The sequence below is a fragment of the Electrona antarctica genome (genome assembly GCF_951216825.1).
Source record: "Electrona antarctica genome assembly, chromosome: 15".
NCBI classification, from domain to species: Eukaryota; Metazoa; Chordata; class Actinopteri; order Myctophiformes; family Myctophidae; genus Electrona; species Electrona antarctica.
This window is the reverse complement of record NC_136796.1, coordinates 18,032,305-18,057,438: the sequence shown is the minus strand read 5'-3', so window position 1 is coordinate 18,057,438 and position 25,134 is coordinate 18,032,305. Positions and strand designations below refer to the sequence as shown.

The 25,134-nt window shown below is 42.1% G+C and overlaps 2 protein-coding genes across 2 annotated transcripts; both read left to right on the top strand.

The window, feature by feature from the left end:
* The first annotated feature begins 1,466 nt into the window (after nucleotides 1-1,466).
* Nucleotides 1,467-13,982, top strand: LOC306938456 (serine incorporator 1-like). Its single transcript, XM_079522644.1, has 10 exons — nucleotides 1,467-1,667; nucleotides 5,789-5,950; nucleotides 6,761-6,942; nucleotides 8,175-8,254; nucleotides 8,593-8,730; nucleotides 9,526-9,695; nucleotides 10,452-10,542; nucleotides 10,866-11,013; nucleotides 11,976-12,191; nucleotides 12,789-13,982. The coding sequence occupies exons 1-10, from the start codon at nucleotides 1,629-1,631 to the stop codon at nucleotides 12,925-12,927; spliced, it is 1,365 nt and encodes a 454-aa protein (XP_079378770.1). The 5' UTR covers nucleotides 1,467-1,628; the 3' UTR covers nucleotides 12,928-13,982.
* A 2,279-nt stretch (nucleotides 13,983-16,261) lies between these two features.
* Nucleotides 16,262-23,329, top strand: LOC306937976 (kelch-like protein 25; the record flags this gene model as incomplete). Its single annotated transcript, XM_079521999.1, has 9 exons — nucleotides 16,262-16,468; nucleotides 16,921-17,055; nucleotides 17,152-17,343; nucleotides 19,025-19,168; nucleotides 19,721-19,955; nucleotides 21,407-21,658; nucleotides 22,214-22,342; nucleotides 23,098-23,212; nucleotides 23,314-23,329. The coding sequence occupies 9 exons, from the start codon at nucleotides 16,262-16,264 to the stop codon at nucleotides 23,327-23,329; spliced, it is 1,425 nt and encodes a 474-aa protein (XP_079378125.1).
* Between the last annotated feature and the right edge of the window lie 1,805 nt (nucleotides 23,330-25,134).

The following is a 25,134-nucleotide window of genomic DNA, read 5'->3' as shown; positions in this document are numbered from 1 at the left end:
AAAGAGAGTTGAGCCAGAAGGCAAAAATCTCTGTCTACCGAGCAATCTTCGTTCCTACTCTCACCACCCTCATGAAGTGTGGGTCATGACCGAAAGAATAAGGTCACGAATACAAGCCGCCGAAATTAGTTTTCTTCGACGGGTGGCTGGCATCTCCCTTAGAGATAGGGTGAGAAGTTCAGTCACGTGAGAGAGACTCTGAGTAGAGTCGCTGCTTCTTCGCCTGGAAAGGAGCCAGAGGTGGTTCGGGCATCTGGTTAGGATGCCTCTAGGGCGTCTCCCTATGGAGGTCCTCGAGGCACGTCCCACTGGCAGGAGACCCCCGGGCAGACCAAGGTGCAGTTGGAGGAAACACATCGACTCACTGGCCTTGGAACGTCTCTGGATCAGTGGCGTTTCCAGAAATTACATTTTGGGTAGGCAAGAATTACATTTTGGGCAGGCAAGATGTGTTAATTGTCGTCCCAGTGCACAATCGTATAGCACTAAAGGTTTTCAAAGAGATATACCTGCCTTTGTAGGATACAAAGGCTGAAAGGCATGCATTTACATTCCAATGGGTGATTGAGGGTCGTGCTCTACCGCAACGGCCAATCAGCTGTCCACTAATAGCTCTCAGGTCTTGTTTTTGTCCTCTCTTTTTGAGTGGTGCAACCACTCCAAGGAACAGCAATGTCCGTGTTCAACTATGTTTGTGACTATGTTTGTGTGTGACTATGTTTGTGTGTGACCAGTACCAATGAGTACCAAAAGTGGCGCTGTTGTGCCAGAAACGGAGAGAGAGATATAGTGCTGCACTGTTGCCTGCTAATGAGAGAGAGAGAGAGAGAGAGAGAGAGAGAGAGAGAGAGAGAGAGGAGGGGGGGGGGGGGTATTTGCACCACTCAGTTCACACAGGTGTGATTTTTTCTCATTGTATGGATTTTGGACAGGCAGAAAATGGATTTGGACAGGCGGACGCCTTATTGTAGATCCGCCACTGCTCGGGATCCTCCAGGAGGAAGTCACTAATGCTCTGCCCGACCCGACCTGACTCGACCCGACTACGGATAAGCGGTTGGATGGATGGATAGCTAGGGCCTATAGTAAGTAAGTAGCCTTGCCGAGCCATGAGGCCCATAGGGCAGGAGCCTATCTCCTGTTTATGTAGCGTGAGGCAGCTTCTGCTTGATGTACAAGTACACCCCCTGGACATGACGCTAGTATGTCGCAGGGACATAGGGATTATGTAGAAATTAAGGGTCCATTTCACATTTCATATCACAATGTTTTTATTTAATTAATTATCTTCAAGTGGAACATTTTATTCTTTCTTTCTTTCTTTCTTTCAGTATTCCTAGTTTACAAACTAGGAATACTGGTTTTACCCAAGAAAGTGTGTGGTATCAGTTTAGTGTAGAATAATGACGTCACGACGTTACACCAAAAGCAGTTTCCTATCTTAAAACACATTAAAACACGCCCTACAGGCGCCGCCGCCGCTACAGCTACAACACAACAGCTGCTTCCATCCAGACCAGAAGTGCCGAGTGCGTCGTCGTTGGATTCTTATAAACTTACGCACTAAACTTCAGGTTTCGGGTTTAAAACACATTTATTGTAAAAGCAGAAAGGGTTAAATAAACATCATGGGAGCCTGTCTGGCGTTGTGCTCACTGGCCAGCTGTGTAAGTATACGTTTTATTAAGACAAGTAATTTAACAAAAAACATGTCAAAACAAATCGACCTACATTCACGTCCGTTTGTTTAGATTCGCGAGGGCGAACATCGAACACGACACGGTAGGTTTGCTTGCTGATCGATTGTTTCATTTACACATCGTCCTCAATTGCTGCATTGACACTATGGAACAATCAATGTTTTATTGACTCTTTCAGTTTTAGTTATTTCCGTATGTTTAATCATGTGTAAAAACGCTTTCAAAACTTGATTTCCGGGGTTTCACAGGCAACTGTGGCGGTGTCTTTGTGTTCTAGGCTAGCTACTGTAATGTTCTCCCAAGATAGTTAAATGTGCTGTAGAGATTTTCTTTTGTTAAAATAAGCTCTGTTGTGATAGTAATCATAGACTGAGAGTGTTACTTTTCCCCCAAACAGAGGTTTCACTTTCAGCTCTTTACAGTAAACAAAGAGAAAACAATCATGTTCAGGTCGGCAGCCACTCGGGATACAATTTTTTTATCCAATCAGGGGAGAGCAAACTCATACAGTGATGAGCAAGTTGATTTGGAAGCTATGACATTGTAGAAATGAACAGACAAATTTGGAAATGGAAGAGCCTCAGCCAGGAAGACTGATAAATGGGTACTCTTCTGATTGTATGACATTTTGTTTTGTTTTTATAGAGCTAGAGAGACAATAACACACTAACACAATAACACACAAAAACATTGGTTTTGGTCAGGTAAAGACAATGTCAGTAACTCCAATTCTATCGATATTTAAACAGAAACGCATCATATTGTGTGACTTCTATCAATGTAAAATCGTAACACCTTGCAAATAATCGATTATATTTACACTTCATTTCTATGTGTCGTATCTCTGCATGCCCGTCAAGGCGTGAGTTTGTCCATATTTGGTCTCATAAAAATATCTATGCATTTTCCAATGAATGTTTACTTATTTATACCATAATAATAATGAATGTTTCCCTTATAAAGGACACATCCTGTGCTATACACGTGTACATTTCACACAGATAGAATCTTTGGTTAAATAGTTACTGGTGTTGATTTTAAATCACACATGGTACACAGTACTACGCACGCAAACGGAAGTGGGGAGGAGGCTTCACTTACGCTTTATCTCTTGCTTGTGATCAGAGCTTCCGTTCTCCAGACTGTATGATGGAAGCATTAGAAAATTGCGAGAGGCAACAATCTGGCGACGCAAGACTATTAATGGGTTAAGGGGATGAGAGTGATGTCATTATAGTAGGCCTATTTTAATTGCGGGTTGGGATAACGGTGATGTCACAAAGTTGCTTCACACACAGCTTAGTAAGGTCTGCCGTGTCTGTCTGTCTGTGTCCGTCTGTCCACGAGGATATTTGAACACGGGTGCAAAATAAACGTCTGCCTCCTCACCCCGCTGTGGCTTCCCAGTACCTATTTCAAAACAATTACACACACACGGTCACACGCCCCATGATATCAAGCCTTGAATTCATGGAGATTTTTAGTAAGCCAAAAAATTGATGACCGGCGTCTGGAGCATTAGTCTGACATGTGTCCCGCATGTTGGACATGTGCTGCTCCTGTGCTTGCGGTTATGGTTAGGTCAGGGTTTGATGTAGGTTGTCGTTTGTCGGACCAATGACTAGTCTGAACTAAGTACTGCACGCAGGAAAATGCCTTGAATTCATGGAGATTTCTCCTAAGCTAATAAATTGATGAACGGCGGAGACTCAAACTGTTGACCGATGACCCGGTCATCAAATTATTGGCTCAGTTATGTGAAAAAAACTAAAAAATAATATAATTCAAGGCTTCATGGGGAGTATAATTGATAGAAAATAAATATTTTTTGGGGTGAACTCAGAGAGAGAGAGAGAGAGAGAGAGATAGATAATTCCTTACAGGATGAGAGGGAGACAGAGAGCTCAGCATCAGTTCAGGGTTGATGTGTGTCGGACCGGTGCATCATCAATTCAATAGTTGTTTGTCTAGAAGGATACAGCGAGAGGAGACAAGGTTGTCATGACAACAGTATACACACTGGGTTGTGCTAATCGTTGCTGTCGCGTGGGAACCTCGTATGACCAAAACATCACTTGTGAAATGAGAATAAAGAGACTGTGTTCCAATGGATCCAATGTAGGTATTATTTTAGTTCACAGCCTCTAATTAATCTTCTAAAAAATCGGGCAAAAATGTTTGTCCAACTACCTTTTTTCACTGATAAACTAAATTAACACTATATTATTAATACATATATTGACAATTTCATTAATAAATGAAAACTAAACTAAAATGTTAGCGAGGGACTAGTAGAGAAGAGATCCAATTTTATGCTAGAGTCATTTTATGCTTGGTTGCGTGCGGGCATCGACATGTTGGTGTGTGCAAACTAGTCACAGTCATTGCAGGGCAGGCCATGCATCCATGCCCCCCCCCCACACACACACACACACACACCCCAGAGGGCTATCCATCAGTTTAACAACAGCGTGAGTCACTGTCCTGTGCTGTCCTCCTAAATCTTCATGCCCTCTGTGTGGGGGGGGGGGGGGGTGTGTATTACTATACTTGTTGGAACCAAATGTCCCCACAAGTAGTACAATTTGAGAAACAGACATTATTGTGAGGACCATTTTTCTGGTTTTCACTTATTTTATCATCGATTTTGTATTTTTCTTAGATACGTTAGGCTTTGGATTTGACACTTCGATGTCTGGTTTAGGGATTAGAGATAGATGGCCCAGAGTTCTGCCTCATTTGCACTTGGTTGAGCGCTGGTGTAGACGATCTGTAAGCTTGTAAACTGTAAAAAGCTGGCAGATCTGCTGCGAACATTATATTGAATGCACTCATAAATTGTGTGTGTGTGTGTGTGTGTGTGTGTGTGTGTGTGTGTGTGTGTGTGTGTGTGTGTGTGTGTGTGTGTGTGTGTGTGTGTGTGTGTGTGTGTGTGTGTGTGTGTGTGTGTGTGTGTGTGTGTGTGTGTGTGTGTGTGTGTGTGTGTGTGTGTGTGTGTGTGTGTGTGTGTGTGTGTGTGTGTGTGTGTGTGTGTGTGTGTGTGTGTGTGTCTTAAAGGAGCACTTCACCCATTTTAAACCTTATCTTCCTATAATAGGTCTTCATTATAAGATGGCACAATGTCTGTCTACTTACTCTGTGTCTCAGAGGAGTGCTGTGGACAGTTCACAGACCCTGACCACTAGTGACATCATCATTGGAAATTCCAAGCTCAGTTCTCGTCCTTGAAATGTTGCATGATGACATCGAAGCCATTGCATTAATAAGAACATAATGACACATCTGAGTTCTGAAAGTTGAAAACTGCATGCTTACATGTCACTGTCTAGTAGGCAGGTTTCTGAACTGTCTACAGCACTCCTCTGTACACAGAGTGAGTAGATGAAATGGTGTCATCTTATAATGAGCATTAGTGAGGATCAATTATATGATTAGATAAGGTTCAACGGGGTGAAGTGCCCCTTTTTAAACGTCTGTCAGTGTCAGTGTCTGTCGGGCTGCCACAATCCCACCAATGAAGTGCTATTAACAATTTAATTGTGATTTGGGCATTGAACATTGGAACATATAAACAAAAAATCACACCCGTGTGAACTGAGTGGTGCAAGGTCTTATATAGCCTGATCAGCTGTGGTCTGACGTAATGTCAGTGACCATAGTAACCATGCTCATTTTTTTGGGTCCCAGGTACAGGTACACACACGTACAGGTACACGGGTACAGACAAAGCTGGTTGTTGGAGTGGTTTGCACCACTCAAAAATGACATGTATGTTTGGCAGCTTTTGGGCTGCTTCACAAACCCAAATGCCACGGGGTAGATACGACAAATAACATAAATATACAAAGAAATGACTTACACCTTCAATACCATAAATTAAAAATAGTGGAATGGAAATGGCTCATCTACAAGCAAAGCTATGAATAGAAATTACATTTTTGTTTGCCTTTCAGGCTTTGTAACGAAAAGGCTCACACTGCACAGGCCAGATATGACAAATAACTGAAAAATATGCCAAAACATTACTGGCATTTTTATGAATTTTATACTTTGTGACAACCGTGTGTGTGTGTGTGTGTGTCCTGCAGGCCTCCTGTCTGTGTGGATCAGCACCCTGTCTGCTGTCCTCATGCTGCCCAGCGTCCTTCAGTTCCACCGTCACCCGTCTGGCCTTCTCCTTCCTGTTGCTGCTGGGCACCTTCCTGTCTGTCATCATGATCCTACCAGGCATGGAGACACAGCTGAAGAAGGTCTGTGATTTTTCTGCGATTTTTCTTTTTCTCATTTAATTGTTATTTGTTTTCTGATCAAGCAAAAACAGTACAATCATTTTAAAGCATACACAATTGAACTTAAAACGCACACTGCGCTGACTGCGGCCAGTGATTTTTAAAATATGCATTTAGTTTTTCTGTCTGTCTGTCATGAATACCGCCTGCCTGATGTGGTTTTTAACCATGTGAAATATGTGTTGTTTTTTCAACCTTTCCAAGCTGCACAAACTGGTCCTTGAAACGGCACCATAACCACATAAACCTCATGTGATGTTGATGGGAGTCCCTCAGGGCTCTACTAGTGACAAAACAAAACACACAGGAAAAAAAAATGAAATCACTCACTGCTTTACACCTGTTGTTAACTGTGATGTAGTCTCACGTTGCCTCTCGCAATTTCCAAATGCTTCCATCATACAGTCTGGAGCAACGGAAGTTCTATCATGAGTAAAATATAAAGCGGAAGTGGAGCCTCCTCCCCACTTCTTTACAGTCGCACAAATTCATCCTAATATAAATATAAATAATCTAAGCATATATAGCTTGTTGCTTAGCAGAAAAGGAAATCAAATAATAAGCTGTAAAGATATTTTAAAATATATTTTCGTGAACGGAAATGGCAGCTTCCTTACTCGGATTTCGGGAGGTGTATTTCCAGACTATAGCATTCAGAGATTGTGGAATAGTTGTCTGGATACGTGAGACTAACTGTGATGTGACAACTGATTCTGATTCTGTATGTCTGGGTGGTACCTGGCATTAATTTCTGTGTTTCTATCCAACCAGATTCCAGGTTTCTGTGTGGAGGGCACGCAGCTGATCCCCGGCCATGTGAACTGTGATCTCGTGGTGGGCTACAAGTCGGTGTACCGTGTGTGCTTCGCCATGACCTGCTTCTTCTTCCTGTTCTCCATCATCATGATCCGCGTCCGCAGCAGCAAGGACCCCCGAGCCGCCATACAGAACGGGTACACACACACACACACACACACACACACACACATACTCTCTCACTTTCACACTCTATGGAAACAATGCTTCCCTCTTCTGGTCATAATAGCACAGTGCTCCTCCATATTGTGAACAGCCAGGGACTACCACCCAGTGATGTAGCCTAGGTTTTTTTCAGACGTCCCTGCACAACATGCACAAATATAGGCTTGCACGTAGTCAGTGGATGAAATGATTAGCACGGCATACTACGTATATAGTGTAAAACGGTAGAACATACCACTGCTACCACCCAGACTTAAATTGGGCTCAGACGGTGTACATTCTGTCGACTAAAACCTTGGCGAAAATTGTTCACTGACAAAAACTAATCAATGATGACAAACTATGACTAAATATACTGACGATATCGTCATCAGATACAAACTAGACTAAAATGTTGGGAACGGAATAGTGGACAGGAGATCCAGTGGAAATAAGACAAGTCATTTTTATACCTGGTTCAGTACCTGAGCGTACTGAGAAAAATAGCCGATCTACAAGCTCACATCTACGAGTAGATCAACAAGTTTCTCCACACATAAAGTGTAAATCAGGCATTACGACGCCATCAAGGCCCACCAACATAACATTTAGTCAACTAAATCAACTGTAGATGTAGGATTCTAAATCTTTAGTCAACTAAAACTAGACAAAGTAAAACATTTCAGATGACTAAAATTAAATGGAATTGTATTCAATAGACTGACTGAAACTAAATACAAATTTGCTATCAAAATTAACACTGCATGTGACAGAGCTTAAATTTACCTAAACAATAAACAAGAAATGATCACATAGTGATATTTGTCAGGTGAAAGAAGCACTGGTTTCTTTATTTAGTAACGAACGCTCCTCTCAACCGGCCGGTCTCAATCATAACATTACGTTACATAACATTGGGTGTCTCTAAAGATTTATGTTACCTGCTTCCTGTTACCTGGTCATGTGACCTGAGTAACCAATACATGACAGCAGCGTGTGGCAGCAAATCAGGACTAGGTCCTCAGTATGACTCATGTATGACTAGGTCTTCTACATTTTCATGAGCTTTCACTAGTCAGGTTTCACAAAAACAGACCCTTGCATTAGTGATTGAATGCATGGTCAGGGACCAGTTGAAAACCTCTTTTCTCACTGCCCGGAAATCAGTGGTTGTTTTAAGACGAGGGGTGTAATTAAATGGATTTGTCTCTGTGTTGACACTCAGATTCTGGTTCTTCAAGTTCCTCATCCTGGTTGGCATCACTGTTGGAGCCTTCTTCATTCCTGATGGAACCTTCACTACAGGTATATACTGTAACGAGTGGTCTTCAATGTTTTTTTTTTCTTTTCTTTTTTCAGGCCCCTTCTCTGAGAGAGACTACATATTGTACAAGATTGTGTTGCAGATTTGACATTTTCATGTATTTTCTGGTTTCAGTGTGGTACTACTTTATGTGACGGTGTATTTTCTGGTTGCAGTGTGGTACTACTTTATGTGACGGTGTATTTTCTGGTTGCAGTGTGGTACTACTTTATGTGACGGTGTATTTTCTGGTTGCAGTGTGGTACTACTTTATGTGACGGTGTATTTTCTGGTTGCAGTGTGGTACTACTTTATGTGACGGTGTATTTTCTGGTTGCAGTGTGGTACTACTTTGGTGCGATCGGCTCGTTCATCTTCATCATCATCCAGCTTATCCTGCTGGTGGACTTTGCTCACTCCTGGAACCAGTCCTGGCTTGAGAAGGCAGATGAAGGCAACTCCAAGTGCTGGTTTGCAGGTAGACCACACAGCAGTGCTGTCCGCAGTCCGCACACACAAACACACTAATGTTGTTACGTTAGCCTTGTCCTAACCATTAGGCTTTGAAAGAAAATGGGCCTCTTCCTTTCTTAAGGTTGTTTTCCATCCTGATCAAACAGACAGCAGGGACAGTGCTGATATTGTGCATGTTGGTTCACTGGAAACATTCTGCTACACCAGTGGGACTGAATGTGTGGTCCAGGGACCCTCATGGTTCCTTGAGTGGGTTCCAAATGGCCCCTTTTGGGTCTGTACCTCTATGAGAGTTTACAAACGGAAGCGCAGTATCCATTGTCCCAGTCAATTGAGATCTTGCCCAGTCTAGCTTCTGAAAGACGGGCGGAAAAAGATTTGTGCCAAATTGACTCATTGATTTGGTTCCATTTGTACACTCCTTAAAATTAAAATGTTTGAGAGAATGGAAGAGAATGCTACACTAAATGGACCGGAACCTTATTAAGTATAATAGGTCAGACCTGTGAAGGAAGTAAGGAAGAGGCCCAATTTCTTTCCATTATGGTTTTGAATAGTTAAATCTTAACTATTCAAACCCTTCGCAGCACAAAGTGATGTTCTGTACGTGAGCTTGTAGTACATCTGCTGAACAGCCAATGTATAAAATATTGATAAAGGGATTAAAATGTATTAACATATTTTGCTGGGGGACCCCCTGGAATCCCCCAATGACTCCTCAAGACGGTCCACGGACGCCACTTTGAGAACCAACGCTCTACACCTTTTTTGTTAAAAAATAATTGTTGGTTCTTTTCAGCACTGCTGTCGTTCACATTGTTGTTCTTCACGGCGGCCTTCAGTGCCATGGTTCTCTTCTACGTGTTCTACACCCAGCCAGAGGGATGCACGGAGCACAAGGTCTTCATCAGCCTCAACTTCATCTTCTGCATCATCGTCTCCGTCGTGTCCATCCTGCCTAAAGTCCAGGTCATCCACTACAGACACACCCTGTCTTCTTATCGATTACTTCTCTGAAGAATGGATGTCTTTTTTAAATAAAGTATAATAATTATAATAACAATGCTACTACTACTACTGTAGGGTGGCTCTGAACACATAACTGCTCCCGATGAGCAGGTTGGTGCCTTGCACGGTTTCCTCCGCCATCGGTGTATGAATGTGTGTGTGAATGGGTGAATGAAATGCACAATCTATGTAAAGCTCTATGGATAAAAGAGCTATATAAATGCACCATGTTACTACTACTATTACTGTCTATTACTAATATTAATAATATATGATTGGCAGATTAGAAATTGGTGTTAACATTGTAGGAGAGGTGTGTCCAATATATTGGCCGGTGAGTTTATAAGTAAGAACAGTATGTAAGCAGGTCGGAGAGGCTTATTGTCTGTATCGGCCAGATCGCGGCAGTCTATCCCAGTTTTACAATGCACTAGAATAGACCTCTGGGAGATGGATTGCTGAGGTGGAGCGCAACACCTACCATCAGCTCCCAGTACTTGCCACATGACTTGCCAAACCCAAGCCGTGATACTCACAGTTCACCTTTGGGTACCGATTGGTGGGAATGAGGTCATATTCTTTGAACTTGAGGTTCTTTTGGTGAACAGGTCCAGGTATGGTTCAGTTGTTGATTTGTCTTTGACCGGGATCGAAGGATACATTGCATCTGGTTCGATTATTTGTTCATGTGATTAATGGTTTTCATTATCTCAACAGGAAGCTCAGCCCAGTTCAGGTCTGCTCCAAGCGTCCCTCATCTCGGCCTACACCATGTATATCACCTGGTCGGCCATGTCCAACAACCCCAGTGAGTCTCATGCCACTCATCTAAAGGGAATCTGATATTATATGTATTTGAATATACTTATCCCATTAAAACCGGGATATCATCTGTGTCATTTTAGATTTTTGCGTTGGCTATTCAAAAATAACGGATATACAAGATCACATCGCGTCACTTCGTGCCGCACTGCGAGCTTTGTACATCTGCTATTTTTGATTTGTTTTTTTTAAAGAATTGTTTGAAAATCTTTGAATGATTTTGAATTATGAAAACGTTTGAGAACTAGAGAACCAGGTCTTAATGGGTTCATTTAATTAATTAATTCATGATTATGCACATTTGTCCAGATCGTCAGTGCAACCCCAGTCTGCTCAGTCTGGTCAGTAACAGTCCGACTCCAGCTCCGACCACAGCCCCGGGAGGAGACGTCCAGTGGTGGGACGCGCAAGGCATTGTGGGACTTGTCATCTTCTTCTTCTGTACTCTCTATGCCAGGTAATTCTAGGATCAAGCGTGTGACAGCACCTCTAGGATCTTGGGAGTTAACGATATTGTCATTAATCGTGATGGGAAATTTAGGGTTGTGTCACGATAATTACATTTTGGGTTAGGCCCTGAACATTGGAACAGATAAATGAAACATTACATTTCTGTAATGGCCTTTAGTCTTTGTAAAATTAAAATGCACAGAAATTGCACAGTATAAGTATAGATATGACAAATAACTTAAAAATATAAAGAAATTACTTTTAATAACTTCACATTTGTATCTATTTTCTCGACTTTCTATGCCATGTAGCATTTAAGAGGTGTACATTAAATGTATTAAAGTATCTCTAGTAACTTAAACTTGCAAACCTGCTTTAAAATCAAATTTAAACTAAACTGAAATTGAAGACTGATGCTGCGTTCTCACGGGCAGATATAAAGATACAGTCTAGACATATATTTACTTAAAGTGGTACCATTTTAAGTAAATATATTTCTGGGAGCAGAAAATGGTCTGCAGACTCGTTTTTATTTCTTATCTGTTAAGGTCATTACACACTGGCGAATTAGCGACGCAAATTAAAAATTCGACACCGGAGCGAACACCGGAGCGAACAAATAAAGAGCGAAAACGGTCGCATTTTCGCACATTCGCACATTCGCCACTGATGTGGAAGCTTGCATTGACTTCAATTGGTTTGAAGTCAATGCCACATAAAGATGCAGTCCATTAATTTTCAATGGACATGAAGCTACATGTCTAATGTTAGGCTAACGTTTGTAGCTGCTATAAAAGATACAAAGCTACAAATAAGTTGAACTGCCTTCAACTTCAGATACAAAGATATAAAGCAACAAATATGCTGTGAATATTTCTATCTTTACATCTGCGAACGCAGCAGGAATGTCAAAACAAAATCAAAATAGAAAACTAGTGAAAAATGCAACCCCCCCCCCCTGCTCCGCAGCATCCGCTCGTCCAACAACTCCCAGGTGAACAAGCTGATGCAGACGGAGGAGGGCCAGGGTCTGACGGCCGACGACGGGGACGCCACGGGCGAGGATGGTGTGCGGCGTGCCGTCGACAACGAGGAGGACAGTGTCACCTACAGCTACTCCTTCTTCCACTTCAGCCTCTGCCTGGCCTCTCTGTACATCATGATGACCCTCACCAACTGGTACCAGTAAGTACAACAAAAGGGAGTTACACCACGCCTCAAGCCTGTGGTAGGCTGGTCAGGTGCATCTCAGAGGCAGGACTGGTAGCAAGAGGAAGGAAGGCACTGGAGCAACTCAGACATTTTAAGCCCTTTTGACTTTCTGACCTGACGAAGATGTGACCGATACGAAATGTTGTCATTTTTTACTTGCACCCTGCTGATTAAAAGGGCTTAAACTGTCTGAGTTGCTCCAGTGCCTTCCTTCTGCTTGGTACAGTAAGTGTTTTCACTCTCTGCCTGGCCTCTGTACACCATGATGACCCTCACCAACTGGTACCAGGGCCTCATTCCTCTCAAAGCTCTGTGATCTACAAGCTCACAGTGTGTGGCGCTGTTACGTGGTTTTGAAAAATAATACAATACAAATACGAAAACATCATAATTGTACATATTGCACAATTACATGTATTTTTTTAGGAAACAGAGTGCTATTGTAGGGGGGCTTCTTTCACGCTGTTTTACAAATCACAGATTGAGACTTGGGACCTTACAAAACATGTCCGTTGTGAGACTTATTTTTTTGCTTTTATTCCTGCTAACACTACGGTCTTCTGCCTTCAGGCCAAACTCTGACTACAGTACCATGAAGACCAGCATGCCGGCGGTGTGGGTGAAGATCTCATCCAGCTGGCTGGGTCTGGCACTGTACCTGTGGACCCTTGTGGCTCCGCTCATTCTGCCCGAACGAGAATTCAACTGAAACACCTATTATACAGTCACTACAGTAAAGGCTACGCACACACTGTAGGTAATCTGATTGTTGGCCTATTCAGATTGGAATCGGATCAGATTTATCCGGTCCGAACAGCATGGAAACTTGGCTATTTCAAAACAGATTTGGAACCACATTCCGAGGTGGTTTTGAAATGCAATTCTAATCTTATTCCTAAAGATGTTTTCTCAATGAAAAATCATTCTAGTTTGGCTATTTCCAGTGAGCGACCCATTCTGCGACAGAGTGTAACTTAAGTGTTACTCACGCCTACATGTTAGTGCAACAATCAATGCAATAGCTCTATCGGAATACACTATTCCGAACTGATCCCTTGCAAATAACTAGACAATCTGTCCGATCAGATTTGATAACCAAATGGAATTTGCCTGCAGTCTGAACGAAGCCATTATTGCAAGAGCACATGGTAGTAGCTTTAAATGAATCGGCTTGATTCCTTTTTCCTTTTGAAGTCTTTGTATTTGTTACTAATGTGCCTTAATGACTTTTGCTGGACTCTGCTTGATTCACAAGTGATTTAATACTGTATGTCTGCCAAATATGAATATGACTATCTTATCTGCTACTGTAAATACATTCCTGGTTCCTTATTTTATAGCTCATTTTTATAGTCCAGTTAATTGTTTTCATGGCTGACATCCTTTAGAATTCAAAGTAAATATTTGTCTGATTCTGTTTTTATGTTGTAATTCAGAAAAGTATATTCTTTATTTCTATTTCTAGACGTGGATTTATAGTACATATTTTAATATAGTATACTGTTAAGACTTACGTTCTGTAGCATCAAATGTCAAATTGTAAACCAAATGCCTCGATATCAAAGTAGTGATGAAAATATCTCATTGAGTATATTGTAGTCTATCGTGTCCATGACAATAATGCCAAATTGTTTTCCACCAAAGAATTGTCAAAAATAACAAATGCTGCCAATCTACAAACCCGCCGTTCTATTGCATTCTATTTTGTACCTTCAATATTTAACCAATAAATGTGTAAACGGAAGGAGGACTTCTGTTCCATTTTCTGTGCGTGAGTTCATGAGCATCAAAGAAAGGTGCTAGAAGTATTTAATTTTCACACTGGGCAACACACCATAAGAGTGAGCACTAAGGTTCAGAGATGAGGCATTATACCTATTTTACAACCCATGATTATTAAAGCAGTTATTCTACTTGATACAATATTTCATGGTAAATGGGGGATCTACAACTCACAATGCGTCATGCTGTGATGCGTTGTGAGCTGGTAGACTTTCTATTTTCAGTTCACCATTAGAAAAACGTTCAAAATTACTATTATTTGGGCTCGTTTTGATGCGCTGTAAAAACATTTATGGTGATAGGGTGCCCTCTTCTGGTTGAAATATTTTAGTTAGCCTATAGATGTTCAAGCTGGGATGCATGTGTGAAACACTAATTCATTTATGAATTAGTCATTAATTATTAATTAATTAAATTCTTAACAGAATTAAGCTGTTTTTCATTCATTAAACAGCTTAATTCATGATTCATTTATATATTTTCAAGCTGGGATGGCAGTGTGAAACAACTTGACAATTTACTACAATCATTGCAACATTTTCTAACAAATAATAAAACTACAGAGTAGTTTACAGTTTACATAAAATGTGATGTTGTCAGGGCAGCAGTTATAGAGAGAAACACGATCACAAAAGTTTAATCCTCACCACCAACAAACATTTGCATGTTCTCATTCATAAAAATAAATATTCAAGAATAATCCATGGAGATCCAGTCTGCAATATTGAGAAATAAACCCTTACAAAAATCACCAATTCTAGCATCCTTGCGCTTGCTCCTATTTTTGTTTAAAACGGAATTTTAAATTGTATTAATTACTCTGGCCCCATCCTATATATCTGACCTAATCACTTTGTTTTGCAAGGTGCTATATAAATAAATCGGTATTATTATTATTATTATTATTATTATTATATATCATGTAGGCAGCAGGCTACATACAGTAGGTGGCAGTATGCACCTATATGCAATGGTTGCAACTCGCCATTAAACTAGGAAGAAGACCATAGACCATGCTGCGTACTTGCGTAGTGACTCAGTGTTTCATAAGAAGAAGAACTTTGAGGAAACACCAGCAATACTAATAGTAATACTTACATTAATGACGTTTAGTAGCTGTGCTGTCTTCTTTCAGGACGCGTCCAAAAGCGCAAGGTGACACTGTGTGTCAGCTGTGTCTGTACATCGTTGGGTCGCATGTTGTAACATGTTGTAATGTAGTCTGTTGTGTCTGTTAGATTATAACATTGGGCTTTAATACTCGATATGGATTCACCTAAGGCTAAAAGACACTGTTGAAATTCATCTAAAATGAATCAAATGTACAAAAAAAGGAATATAAAATCGTATCCGTATGTAATAAATAAACCAGCCTGACTGTTGCTTTTTGGCTGCATGCCAAAAGTGATTCCAGATTTTGCACAGAGAAATAAGCAACAATGTTTATGAAAACAAGCCCAAGACCTGACTATTATTATAGGTCAACAGGAGCACTTTCAACTTTAAATGTAGATGGGCTGTTTGAAAATAGCTAATCTACAAGATTGTATTTTTCTTGTAGATTTGTAGGGGAAAAAAACACCCCACAACTACCAATATTTGCAAGCCACTTTACAGAAATGCCATATAATAATCAGACATGGCAATTGGCAATAATGCTGTTTAAATTTCCATGTCAACACTCAACAATGACCCCCAAAGCACAGATTAATATGTAGGAGTGCGCGCGCACGTGTGTGTGTGTGTGTGTGTGTGTGTGTGTGTGTCTCAGATCCAAATATTGTACTTTTACTATATTTATTTGACAGCTTTAGTTACTATAGACTTTGTGGATATTTTTTACAAAACATACATTAACTACTGCCATATATTTCGGCCATTTGAAAATAGGTGAAGCGTGAGAACAAACACAATATTTTGGGCCGATCAAATAATTAGAAGAAAATAAAGGCAGGATACAAGACTATTTGTTTTGTTTTTCTTCTTATAAATTTGATCGGCCCAAAACATTGTGTTTATTGTCATGATTTGTCACGATCCGAGTTGGCTTAGTCCGCGAAAAAATGAATGGAGAATCATTTCCTGGGCCACTCGTCGTTCTGACCCTTTCAGAACGAAGAGTGGCCTGCAACGGGCCTGCAACGCTCAATATTGCAGTATTGATACTTTTACTTAAGCAAAACCTTTGCGTACTTTTTCCACCACTATGTGACCATTACATTTCATTCCATCTCCTCAGGCTGCTCTAGAAAGCAGACATCATGGCTAAGAGGACTCGGGTGGATGCTGCTTCACCCTCCTGCCTTCTGGATGAAACCAGCAAGCTAGGCCAGCATCCCAACAAGCTGTTAGAGGGACTAAACCGTCTGCGACTCAACAAGGTGTTCTGTGATGTGATTCTGTGCTGTGATGGACAAGAGTTCCCCTGCCATAGAGTTGTACTGGCCTCCCTCAGCTCTTACTTTGAGGTAAATAATACACACATGTATTGGCCTGGGTGTTGTTAACACACAACTGCCAAAGTAAATAAATGAATACATAGGCCCCTGCCAGCGATCGTTATTCCTTACCTTTCAACTGGTCACAGACTATTTAGCTTTAGATTCACATTTATTTATTTTTTTGAGTAAAGAGAGCCTACTGTCAGCTGTCCAGCAGTCCAAATATTATTAAATTAAATTTCAGAATTTAGAAAAGACCTGAGAGGCCTGAGGCCTACCATTGCGTGGCACATCTATGCACGGAATGTCTATGTTCACAGGCTTCTGTGTGCGGCCTAGAGGGCATCTGAGCATGTGCTACACCATACCCCTTACACCATGTGTCCTTTGGGAAACCGGGCCATTGTCCTTAACAACACTCCGGGACTCGGTCATAGTATAAGTAGGTTTATTTGACACCACATTTTCAACCCACACAGGCCATGTTTACAACTGGCATGTTGGAGTCCACACAGGAAAGGGTTAACGTGGATGGAGTGGAACCTGAGGTGGTCGACATGTTGGTGCACTTTGCCTACACTTCGGAGGTGTCCATCTCCACAGCAAATGTGCAGGTAATGCTTTTGAACTGTATTCATGGTCTCCATTTCTGTCCAACTCCTGCATCTGTGCTTACTGCTTAGAAACATTTTGTTTTTTATTTGGTTTAGGTCCTGCTAGCAGGTGCAAACTTCATGGATGTCACGGATGTACGAGATGCCTGCTGTGACTACATGGAGCATCACATGAACATTAACAACTGTGTGGAGATCCACCACTTGGCTGACAAATACTCCTGCAAAAAGCTGGAGAAATCCAGCATGGATTACATCCTAGAATACTTCAGTGTCATATACAAGCAGGTTGCTTTGTTTGATAATACCAGCGAAACTGACTCAATGTTTCAAACAGTCATTGGTCAGTGATTGGATATTATGTGGCCAAATTCTCACAGAAACAAACAAACAAACAAACAAACAAACAAACAGACAAACAAACAAACAGTTTAGTCTTCAGCTGGTGCGCTGGTGCCAGCCACTCTACACTTGACCATGTGGGTGACCACTGATTGCAACACATAGATGCAAGGCATGCAACCTATTGCACTAATAAACAAACAGGAGACACACAACACATGCGCCACTTAAAGACATGCACATGTGCACACGTACGCACACACACACACACACACACACACATACACACTTCAGATAGAGTAGTCCGTCTGAATACCAGTGCACCCACGCTAATGGAGTAGTTAATACCAGCGGTCATGCATCAAATAGAGTAGTCCCGCCTGAATACCAGCACTCACAAATCAAATAGAGTAGTACCATCTGAATACCAGCCCCCACGCAAATGGAGTAGTACCGCCTGAATACCAGAACACACTCATCAGAGTAGTACTGCCTGAATACCAGAACACACACACACACACACACACACACACACACACACACACACACACACACACACACTCATCAGAGTAGTACTGCCTGAATACCAGAACACACACACACACACACACACACACACACACTCATCAGAGTAGTACTGCCTGAATACCAGAACACACACTCATCAGAGTAGTACTGCCTGAATACCAGAACACACTCATCAGAGTAGTACTGCCTGAATACCAGAACACACACACACACACACACACACACACACACACACACACACACACACACTCATCAGAGTAGTACTGCCTGAATACCAGCACTCACAAATCAAATAGAGTAGTACCACCTGAATACCAGCCCCCACGCAAATGGAGTAGTACCGCCTGAATACCAGAACACACTCTCATCAGAGTAGTACTGCCTGAATACCAGAACACACACTCATCAGAGTAGTATCACCTGAATACCAACACACTCATCAGAGTAGTACCGCCTGAATCCCAGAACACACTCTCATCAGAGTAGTATCACCTGAATACCAACACACTCATCAGAGTAGTACCGCCTGAATCCCAGAACACACTCATCAGAGTAGTACTGCCTGAATACCAGAACACACTCATCAGAGTAGTACCGCCTGAATACCAACACGCACTCATCAGAGTAGTACCGCCTGAATACCAACACGCACTCATCAGAGTAATACCGCCAGAATACCAGAACACACTCATCAGAGTAGTTCTGCCTGAATACCAGAACACACTCATCAGAGTAGTACCGCCTGAATACCAGAACACACTCATCAGAGTAGTACCGTCTGAATACCAACACGCACTCATCAGAGTAGTCCGCCTGAATACCAACACGCACTAATCAGAGTAGTACCGCCCGAATACCAGAACACACTCATCAGAGTAGTCCGCCTGAATACCAACACGCACTCATCAGAGTAGTACCGCCTGAATACCAGAACACACTCATCAGAGTAGTACCGCCTGAATACCAACACACACTCATCAGAGTAGTTCTGCCTGAATACCAGAACACACTCATCAGAGTAGTACTGCCTGAATACCAGAACACACCGCATCACCACCGTTTACTCACACTGGGTGTGATTTGTTTTTTCTACCAACAGGAGGAGTTCCTCTCCATCTCTGTAGACAAACTGACAGAGATCGTCTCCAGTGACCATCTCAATGTGCCAGTGGAGGACATGGTGTTTGATGCTGCCCTCTTGTGGTTAAACAAATGTACTGACCACAGGCAGACCTTTGACAAGGTCAGTCACTTCTTAGCAGTGGTGGAAAAAGTACTATAATGTTAATGTATCAATACTGCAAAGTAGAAATGCTCTGTTACAAGTAAACGTCTGGAATTTAAAAATTACTTGAGTAAATGTACAAAAGTATTTGTCCTTACAAAAGTATTGTACTTAAAGTACCAAAAGTAGAAAGTACTCATTATGCAGAATTCCCAATTTCACATGTTTTCAAATGTATGAATTGTATACAAATCTCTTGAAAATAGAAGATATACATATACAATCTCACAATGCGTTGCATCGCGATGCATTGTGAGCTTGTAGATCTACAAATGGCTGAAATGTATAGGGCTGAAGCGGTTGTTTTGTAATAATAATCAAAATCTTCAAAGTAAGTTTTCAAATAATTGTCCTGGAATAAAAGTACAATATTTGCCTCTGAGATATAGTGTCCAGTAGAAGTAAAAGTATTGAAAATTGGAAATACTCGGGTAAAGTAAAAAAATAAACCCTCAAACTTGTACTTAAGTACAACCAGTAAATAATGAGTGTTGTGTTTTGTTGTCGAAGGTGCTGGAGCACATCCGTCTGCCTCTTATCGGACCATCTCACCTCCACACTGTGATCGGGTCTCTGGACGTGGTGGAAGAATCCCAGGGCTGTCAGTCTCTGGACGTGGTGAAAGAATCCCAGGGCTGTCAGAGGTTCATCTCTGAGGCCAAGACCTACCAGAGGCTCGTCTCTGAGGCTGAGGGCCATCATCTCCTGTCCTACCGTAGCACAGCACGCCCCCGCAGGACCACAGGTACCGGTGCTGTAGTAGTTTTTTTCAGATGGTATACTTACTTATATATACACACACACTTTTTTTTATTCTTTTGAATGTTTTGAATAACAGGCAGGTCATTTTGGACATCACAGTTCAATACATAATTGTTACACCTGAGATAATGTGGGTCCTATATTAGGGTTATACTTGCTTACTTATGCCTATAGCCTAACTTTGGGCATAGTCCACGAGCAAGAGCTCTCCAGACATCCGGGTCCTGGGCCAGTTTCTCCAGCTGTCCCAATGTATGGCCAGATCTCTTCACATCTGCATCCAGGTCACGGCGCCAGGTGTTTAGTGGTCTGCCCCTCTTCCTTCTCCCTTGTGGGTTCCAGAACAGATGAAATTGCCTACAGAGTGGCAAAAAACCAACGTTTTGCATTGACAGCCAATTCAGCCAAACAGAAAAGTCCTATCTAATTGCATTAAACAATGTTAAACAACATTAAGCTCACTTTACCACTAACTTTGCCACTCACTTTATGCATGTGCATACCCTCTACTATAGCGTATAACGGTAGAAAACACCACTGACAGGTAGTAACACACCACACCCACGCTGACACCACATGTTATAACCTACCTCACGTGTTGCAACCGATGATGGTGGGAAAAAGGCTTTTCTAGTTGGGAATTGATGCAGTGCCAAAAGAACTTCCTCCAACATGCTAAACATACCTGGCAATAAAAATACCGGTACGTTTAGTTTTCTGTTCAGGCTTCAAAATCATTGGCTGGGTTTCCCAAACGCATATGGTGTAAGACTTGTAGTGCTGCACATGCTCAGATGCCCTCTAGGCCGCACACAGAAGCCTGTGAACATAGACATTCCGTGCATAGATGTGCCACGGCAATGGTAGGCCTCAGTCCTGGTATGGTAGGCCTCAGGCTTCAGGTCTACCATTCTGAAATTTAATTGAGTAAAGAGAGCCTACTGTCAGCTGTCCAGCAGTCCAAATATTATTAAATTAAATTTCAGAATGGTAGACCTGAGGCCCACCATACCAGGCCTGAGGCCTACCATTGCGTGGCACATCTATGCACGAAATGTCTATGTTCACAGGCTTCTGTGTGGCCTAGAGGGCAGCTGAGCATGTGCAGCACTACAAGTCTTACACCATATGCGTTTGGGAAACCCAGCCATTGTTGCATGCACCATTATTTAGTTAGTTAGTTAGTTTAATTTATTGTCCACGATGTGGAAATGTGTCTTTGGTCTCATAAACAACAACACTTACACACAATTATCTACATGGCAAAAAGCAGGATTTGATTATTTGATTTAGCACAGTGGATTCAAACACCCAGCCTCCATGGTGGTGGGCAGTTACTTTGCCACTGCGCCACCCGAGCGGCCTACATTAATTCTATATGAATTCCTGGGGTGAACATTTTATGAAAATAGCAGATCTTGTGCTCTTGTGCAGCTCTTGTGCAGTTAGAGCTGCTGCTACTTTTGGTGAAGATATCTGAGTGTGGCATGAAAGTCTACTACTACAGACTCTTAATCTACTCTGACTTGCCTCCTTCTCTCCCGCTTGTTGAAGTGATTGTGACGGTGGGACGTGTTGCTGTGACGTCGTTTGACGCCGTCGAGAGCTTTAATCCTCGGACAAAACAGTGGAGGGCTCTGACATGTCTCCGTTCCGGTGGAAAAGGATCCAGCATTGTTGCATCAGGTGATGAATACCATCATCAAGAGGTCAAGAGGTCAATTATAGGCCTGGCACAATTATTACATGCTCTTCTAATTGCAATTATTTTAGATAATCGTAATTATTTTGTCATAATCGCCATCATTGTTTCCATGTTGAATGTTTACTGTACTTACAACGCGTCACTTCACTTCATGTTGTAAGCTTATACAGTAGATCAGCTATTTCTGCTATTTCTAAAATTCATAAATGTCAGTAATTTCTTTGTGTATTTAAGCTGCCCTGAGAGCAGCGTTCAAAAGCTGCCTTCAGAGCAGCAAATTAACATGGTTGTATGTATAGCATTTAAACTGCCCTGAGAGCAGCATTCAAAGCTGCCCTCAGAGCAGCAATTTAACATTGGTGTATGTATAGAATTGAAGTTATTTGACATATCTTCCATGTGCAATGTTTGATTATGAAGCATAAAAGGCAAACTGAAATGTATTTTGTATTCATAATGTTCAATGCAACAAAAAAAAATCGTAATTATTAGTGTGACAATACATCGTCAACTTAAAATTGTTCTTAAAGCCATAGGTTCTGTTCTGTACGAGGCTGGAGGACGAAACCGTGATGGTTCATTCAGTAAGGAGACGTGGTGTTGTGATCTTAACCGTATCAAATGGTTGCGGATGGCTCCCATGAATGAGGCACGCTGTGGTTGTGGTAAGACTCTTAAACTGTAGAGCAGTGGTTCTCAACCAGTGGTCCGGTACCACCAGTGGTCCTTGAGGGGGTTCCAGGTGGTCCCTAGCTAACAGGTCCATTTGGTTTAATTTTATGCTCTCAAGAGTTAAATGATTGCGACCACAGGTCGCATTTACTATGAAATTGTGCATGTCCCGTCAGTTTGGTCACGCCCCCATATATGGTAATGCCTCGTGACATCACGTGATTTCATCAATAGTAAGCCCATATATGGAGATCCCTGATATCATCAATATTGGCCATCAACTCTACATCTGACCTCAAACCCTTAGATCTCCATATATGGAGCTGACCTGTTCTGACATTCCATATGTTGATCCTTCCCCATCCATCCTTCCTCTTCGATGTCTCCCTTTTGACTGATACCCGTGTCCAATTAAACTCTAGACGGGCCTGCCCCATAGTTATTAGTGCAGCCGCGCCCGGCAGCTGGCGAAAACTACAGTTCTCAACAGGCCCGAAAATTAAGGCCCGGCCCTACCTGGGCCCTCATCAAACCCTGTACACTCAAGACACATTGGATCATCTTAAGTATAATAGTATAATCAGACTAATCGATTTAGTGGATTAGTCTGATTTTATCGATTTGCTGTTGTTTTTTTATTCAATTAATCAATAAGGTTAACATAATAGTTACTAAGAAGATAATTGATAGTTGCAGCCCTGTTTCTGATTTGTTTTGTGTTTTTATTCCCTTGCACAACCCCTCATAGGCCTGGTGATGCTGGATGTCTATTTGTTTGCATTGGGTGGCCTGGAGCAGAACAATACGAGTGAGAAATCAGTGGAGCAGTACGACCCAAGCACTAACACCTGGCAGCTCATGAAGTCTGTCGACATGCCAGACTTTGATTACAGAGACACTGCAATGGTGGATATAGATGGACTGATCTATGTTATTGGTATGAAACAGGTTTATGCACCTGCAGGTTCAACCTGCTGTAATGCATGTATACCACATTGGTTAGCTGACATAACCTTCAATATTATATGATGCTTTGCCTTGTGTGTGTGTGTGTATGTGTGTGTGTGTGTGTGCGTGCGTGCGTGCGTGCGTGCGTGCGTGCGTGCGTGCGTGCGCATGTGCGTGCGTGTGTGCGCATGTGTGTGTTCTCCTGGGATCCAGGTGGCATTAGATCTGATAACGGCCACCTAACCCCATTGTACAAGTACAACCCTTTAACTGGTGAATGGACAGAAGCCACTCCTATGCGGATTCCACGTTCTGGCTTAGCTGCCTGTACGCTGAAAGGAAAGATCTACATTATAGGTATCCAACCTGTTCTTAATGGCTCTTAGTAACATGAAACACTTCAACTTCACTGTAGTTTGGGCACATAGTAGATCCCACTAACGGTCACTATCCTGTTAATTCCAATAGGTGGTATGGATCTACCAAATGTCTCAGACTTATTTTTTGGTGCGTATGCAACAAGGGCCACGGACAAGGTGGAGTGCTACGACCCCAAGACCAACCAGTGGACCATGTGTGCCCCCATGCAAAAGAGACGCTACTCCCCTTGCGTGGCTGTGATGGATGGAATGATCTACGTACTAGGAGGAGGAGAGGACAATCGCAGGTAAGAGGCTGCTGCTCCATGACAGTCTGGTAAAAAGTGGATCACTTTCCACACCAGACATTTCTCTCATGGTGTTGTTTTCTACGATAGGGAGGGTGTCTATGACTTCGAGAGGTACTGTGACGTGACTGACACGTGGAAAACCGTCGGGCAGATGCCAGATGAGCTCTACGGTCGCTTCAGTCACAGCTGTATGTCTGTCAGGCTGAGGAATGATGCACCAGGAATGAATTAAAGACCCTTCTTGCACCTCTGCCCTAGTATCCAGGGTCCAACTGGGTCCTCAATAGAGGAAATATAAATTTTGCTCCTGCCCTATGGGCCACATGGCTCTGCAAGGTTTAGTACTTTTACTTTGTTAAATATTGTAAAAAATAGATAAAAAAGATTACGCTGACTCACAATGTTATAGCATGTTGGCCGTGAAACTTTGCATGCCCACTCCCAGAAAGCCAAGTAAGAACCTCCACCCCAAATCTTTCACCTTTTCTAGTTTTTGCTATACTACTCGTACATATGTTGTCCAAACCTCATGCAAATCAGTATACATTATCTCTGTAGACATTTGACCAAGAACTATCTGTCTGGTTTTTCAGATAGGCTTCCGAAGGTTTGCAAGTGTGGCCTGTTTCGCACAAAGTAGGTCTACCGCTAATCAAGTTGCCACCCTATGGCCCTCATTTATCAACCGTGCGTACGCCAAAATATGGGTGTACGCCGAAATTACCGCAATTTTTGGCATTTACCATTTGCGCCAAAGATTGAAAATGATCTTGTGCCAAGACAAAACTCACGTCTGGTCGGGAGCTGTCGTACGCTTTGTCCTCACCTGTTTTTCTGTCGTAGAACAGCGGAGCAGCATTGTTTGACCAGCTGAGAGGCTGTCACAGGCATCGAAACATATGTATTCACTCCTAAAATGTTTATATAAAACTGTATAGGTATATATGGGCTAAATACATATAAGATGTGTCTTTGTGTCATATGAAATTAGTAGGAGATTTCCAACTTTACAAGTAATTATCGCGCAATTAAAAACAATGTTGCAAGTTAGATGCTTAAGCCATTTAAACAGTGTTTTGCATGAGCGCATACATGCGAGGATTTGGGCTGTCTGTGCTGAAATATTTCCATGACGGGACGTTGGAGAGTACTATAGGCTAGTGCAGT

Excerpts from the sequence above, each read along its gene's own strand:
- LOC306938456 (XM_079522644.1), top strand. The coding sequence starts at position 1,629 with ATGGGAGCCTGTCTGGCGTTGTGCTCACTGGCCAGCTGT. Across the intron at positions 6,943-8,174 it reads CGAGCCGCCATACAGAACGG|ATTCTGGTTCTTCAAGTTCC; the intron begins GTACACACACAC and ends GTTGACACTCAG. Across the intron at positions 8,255-8,592 it reads TGATGGAACCTTCACTACAG|TGTGGTACTACTTTGGTGCG; the intron begins GTATATACTGTA and ends TTCTGGTTGCAG.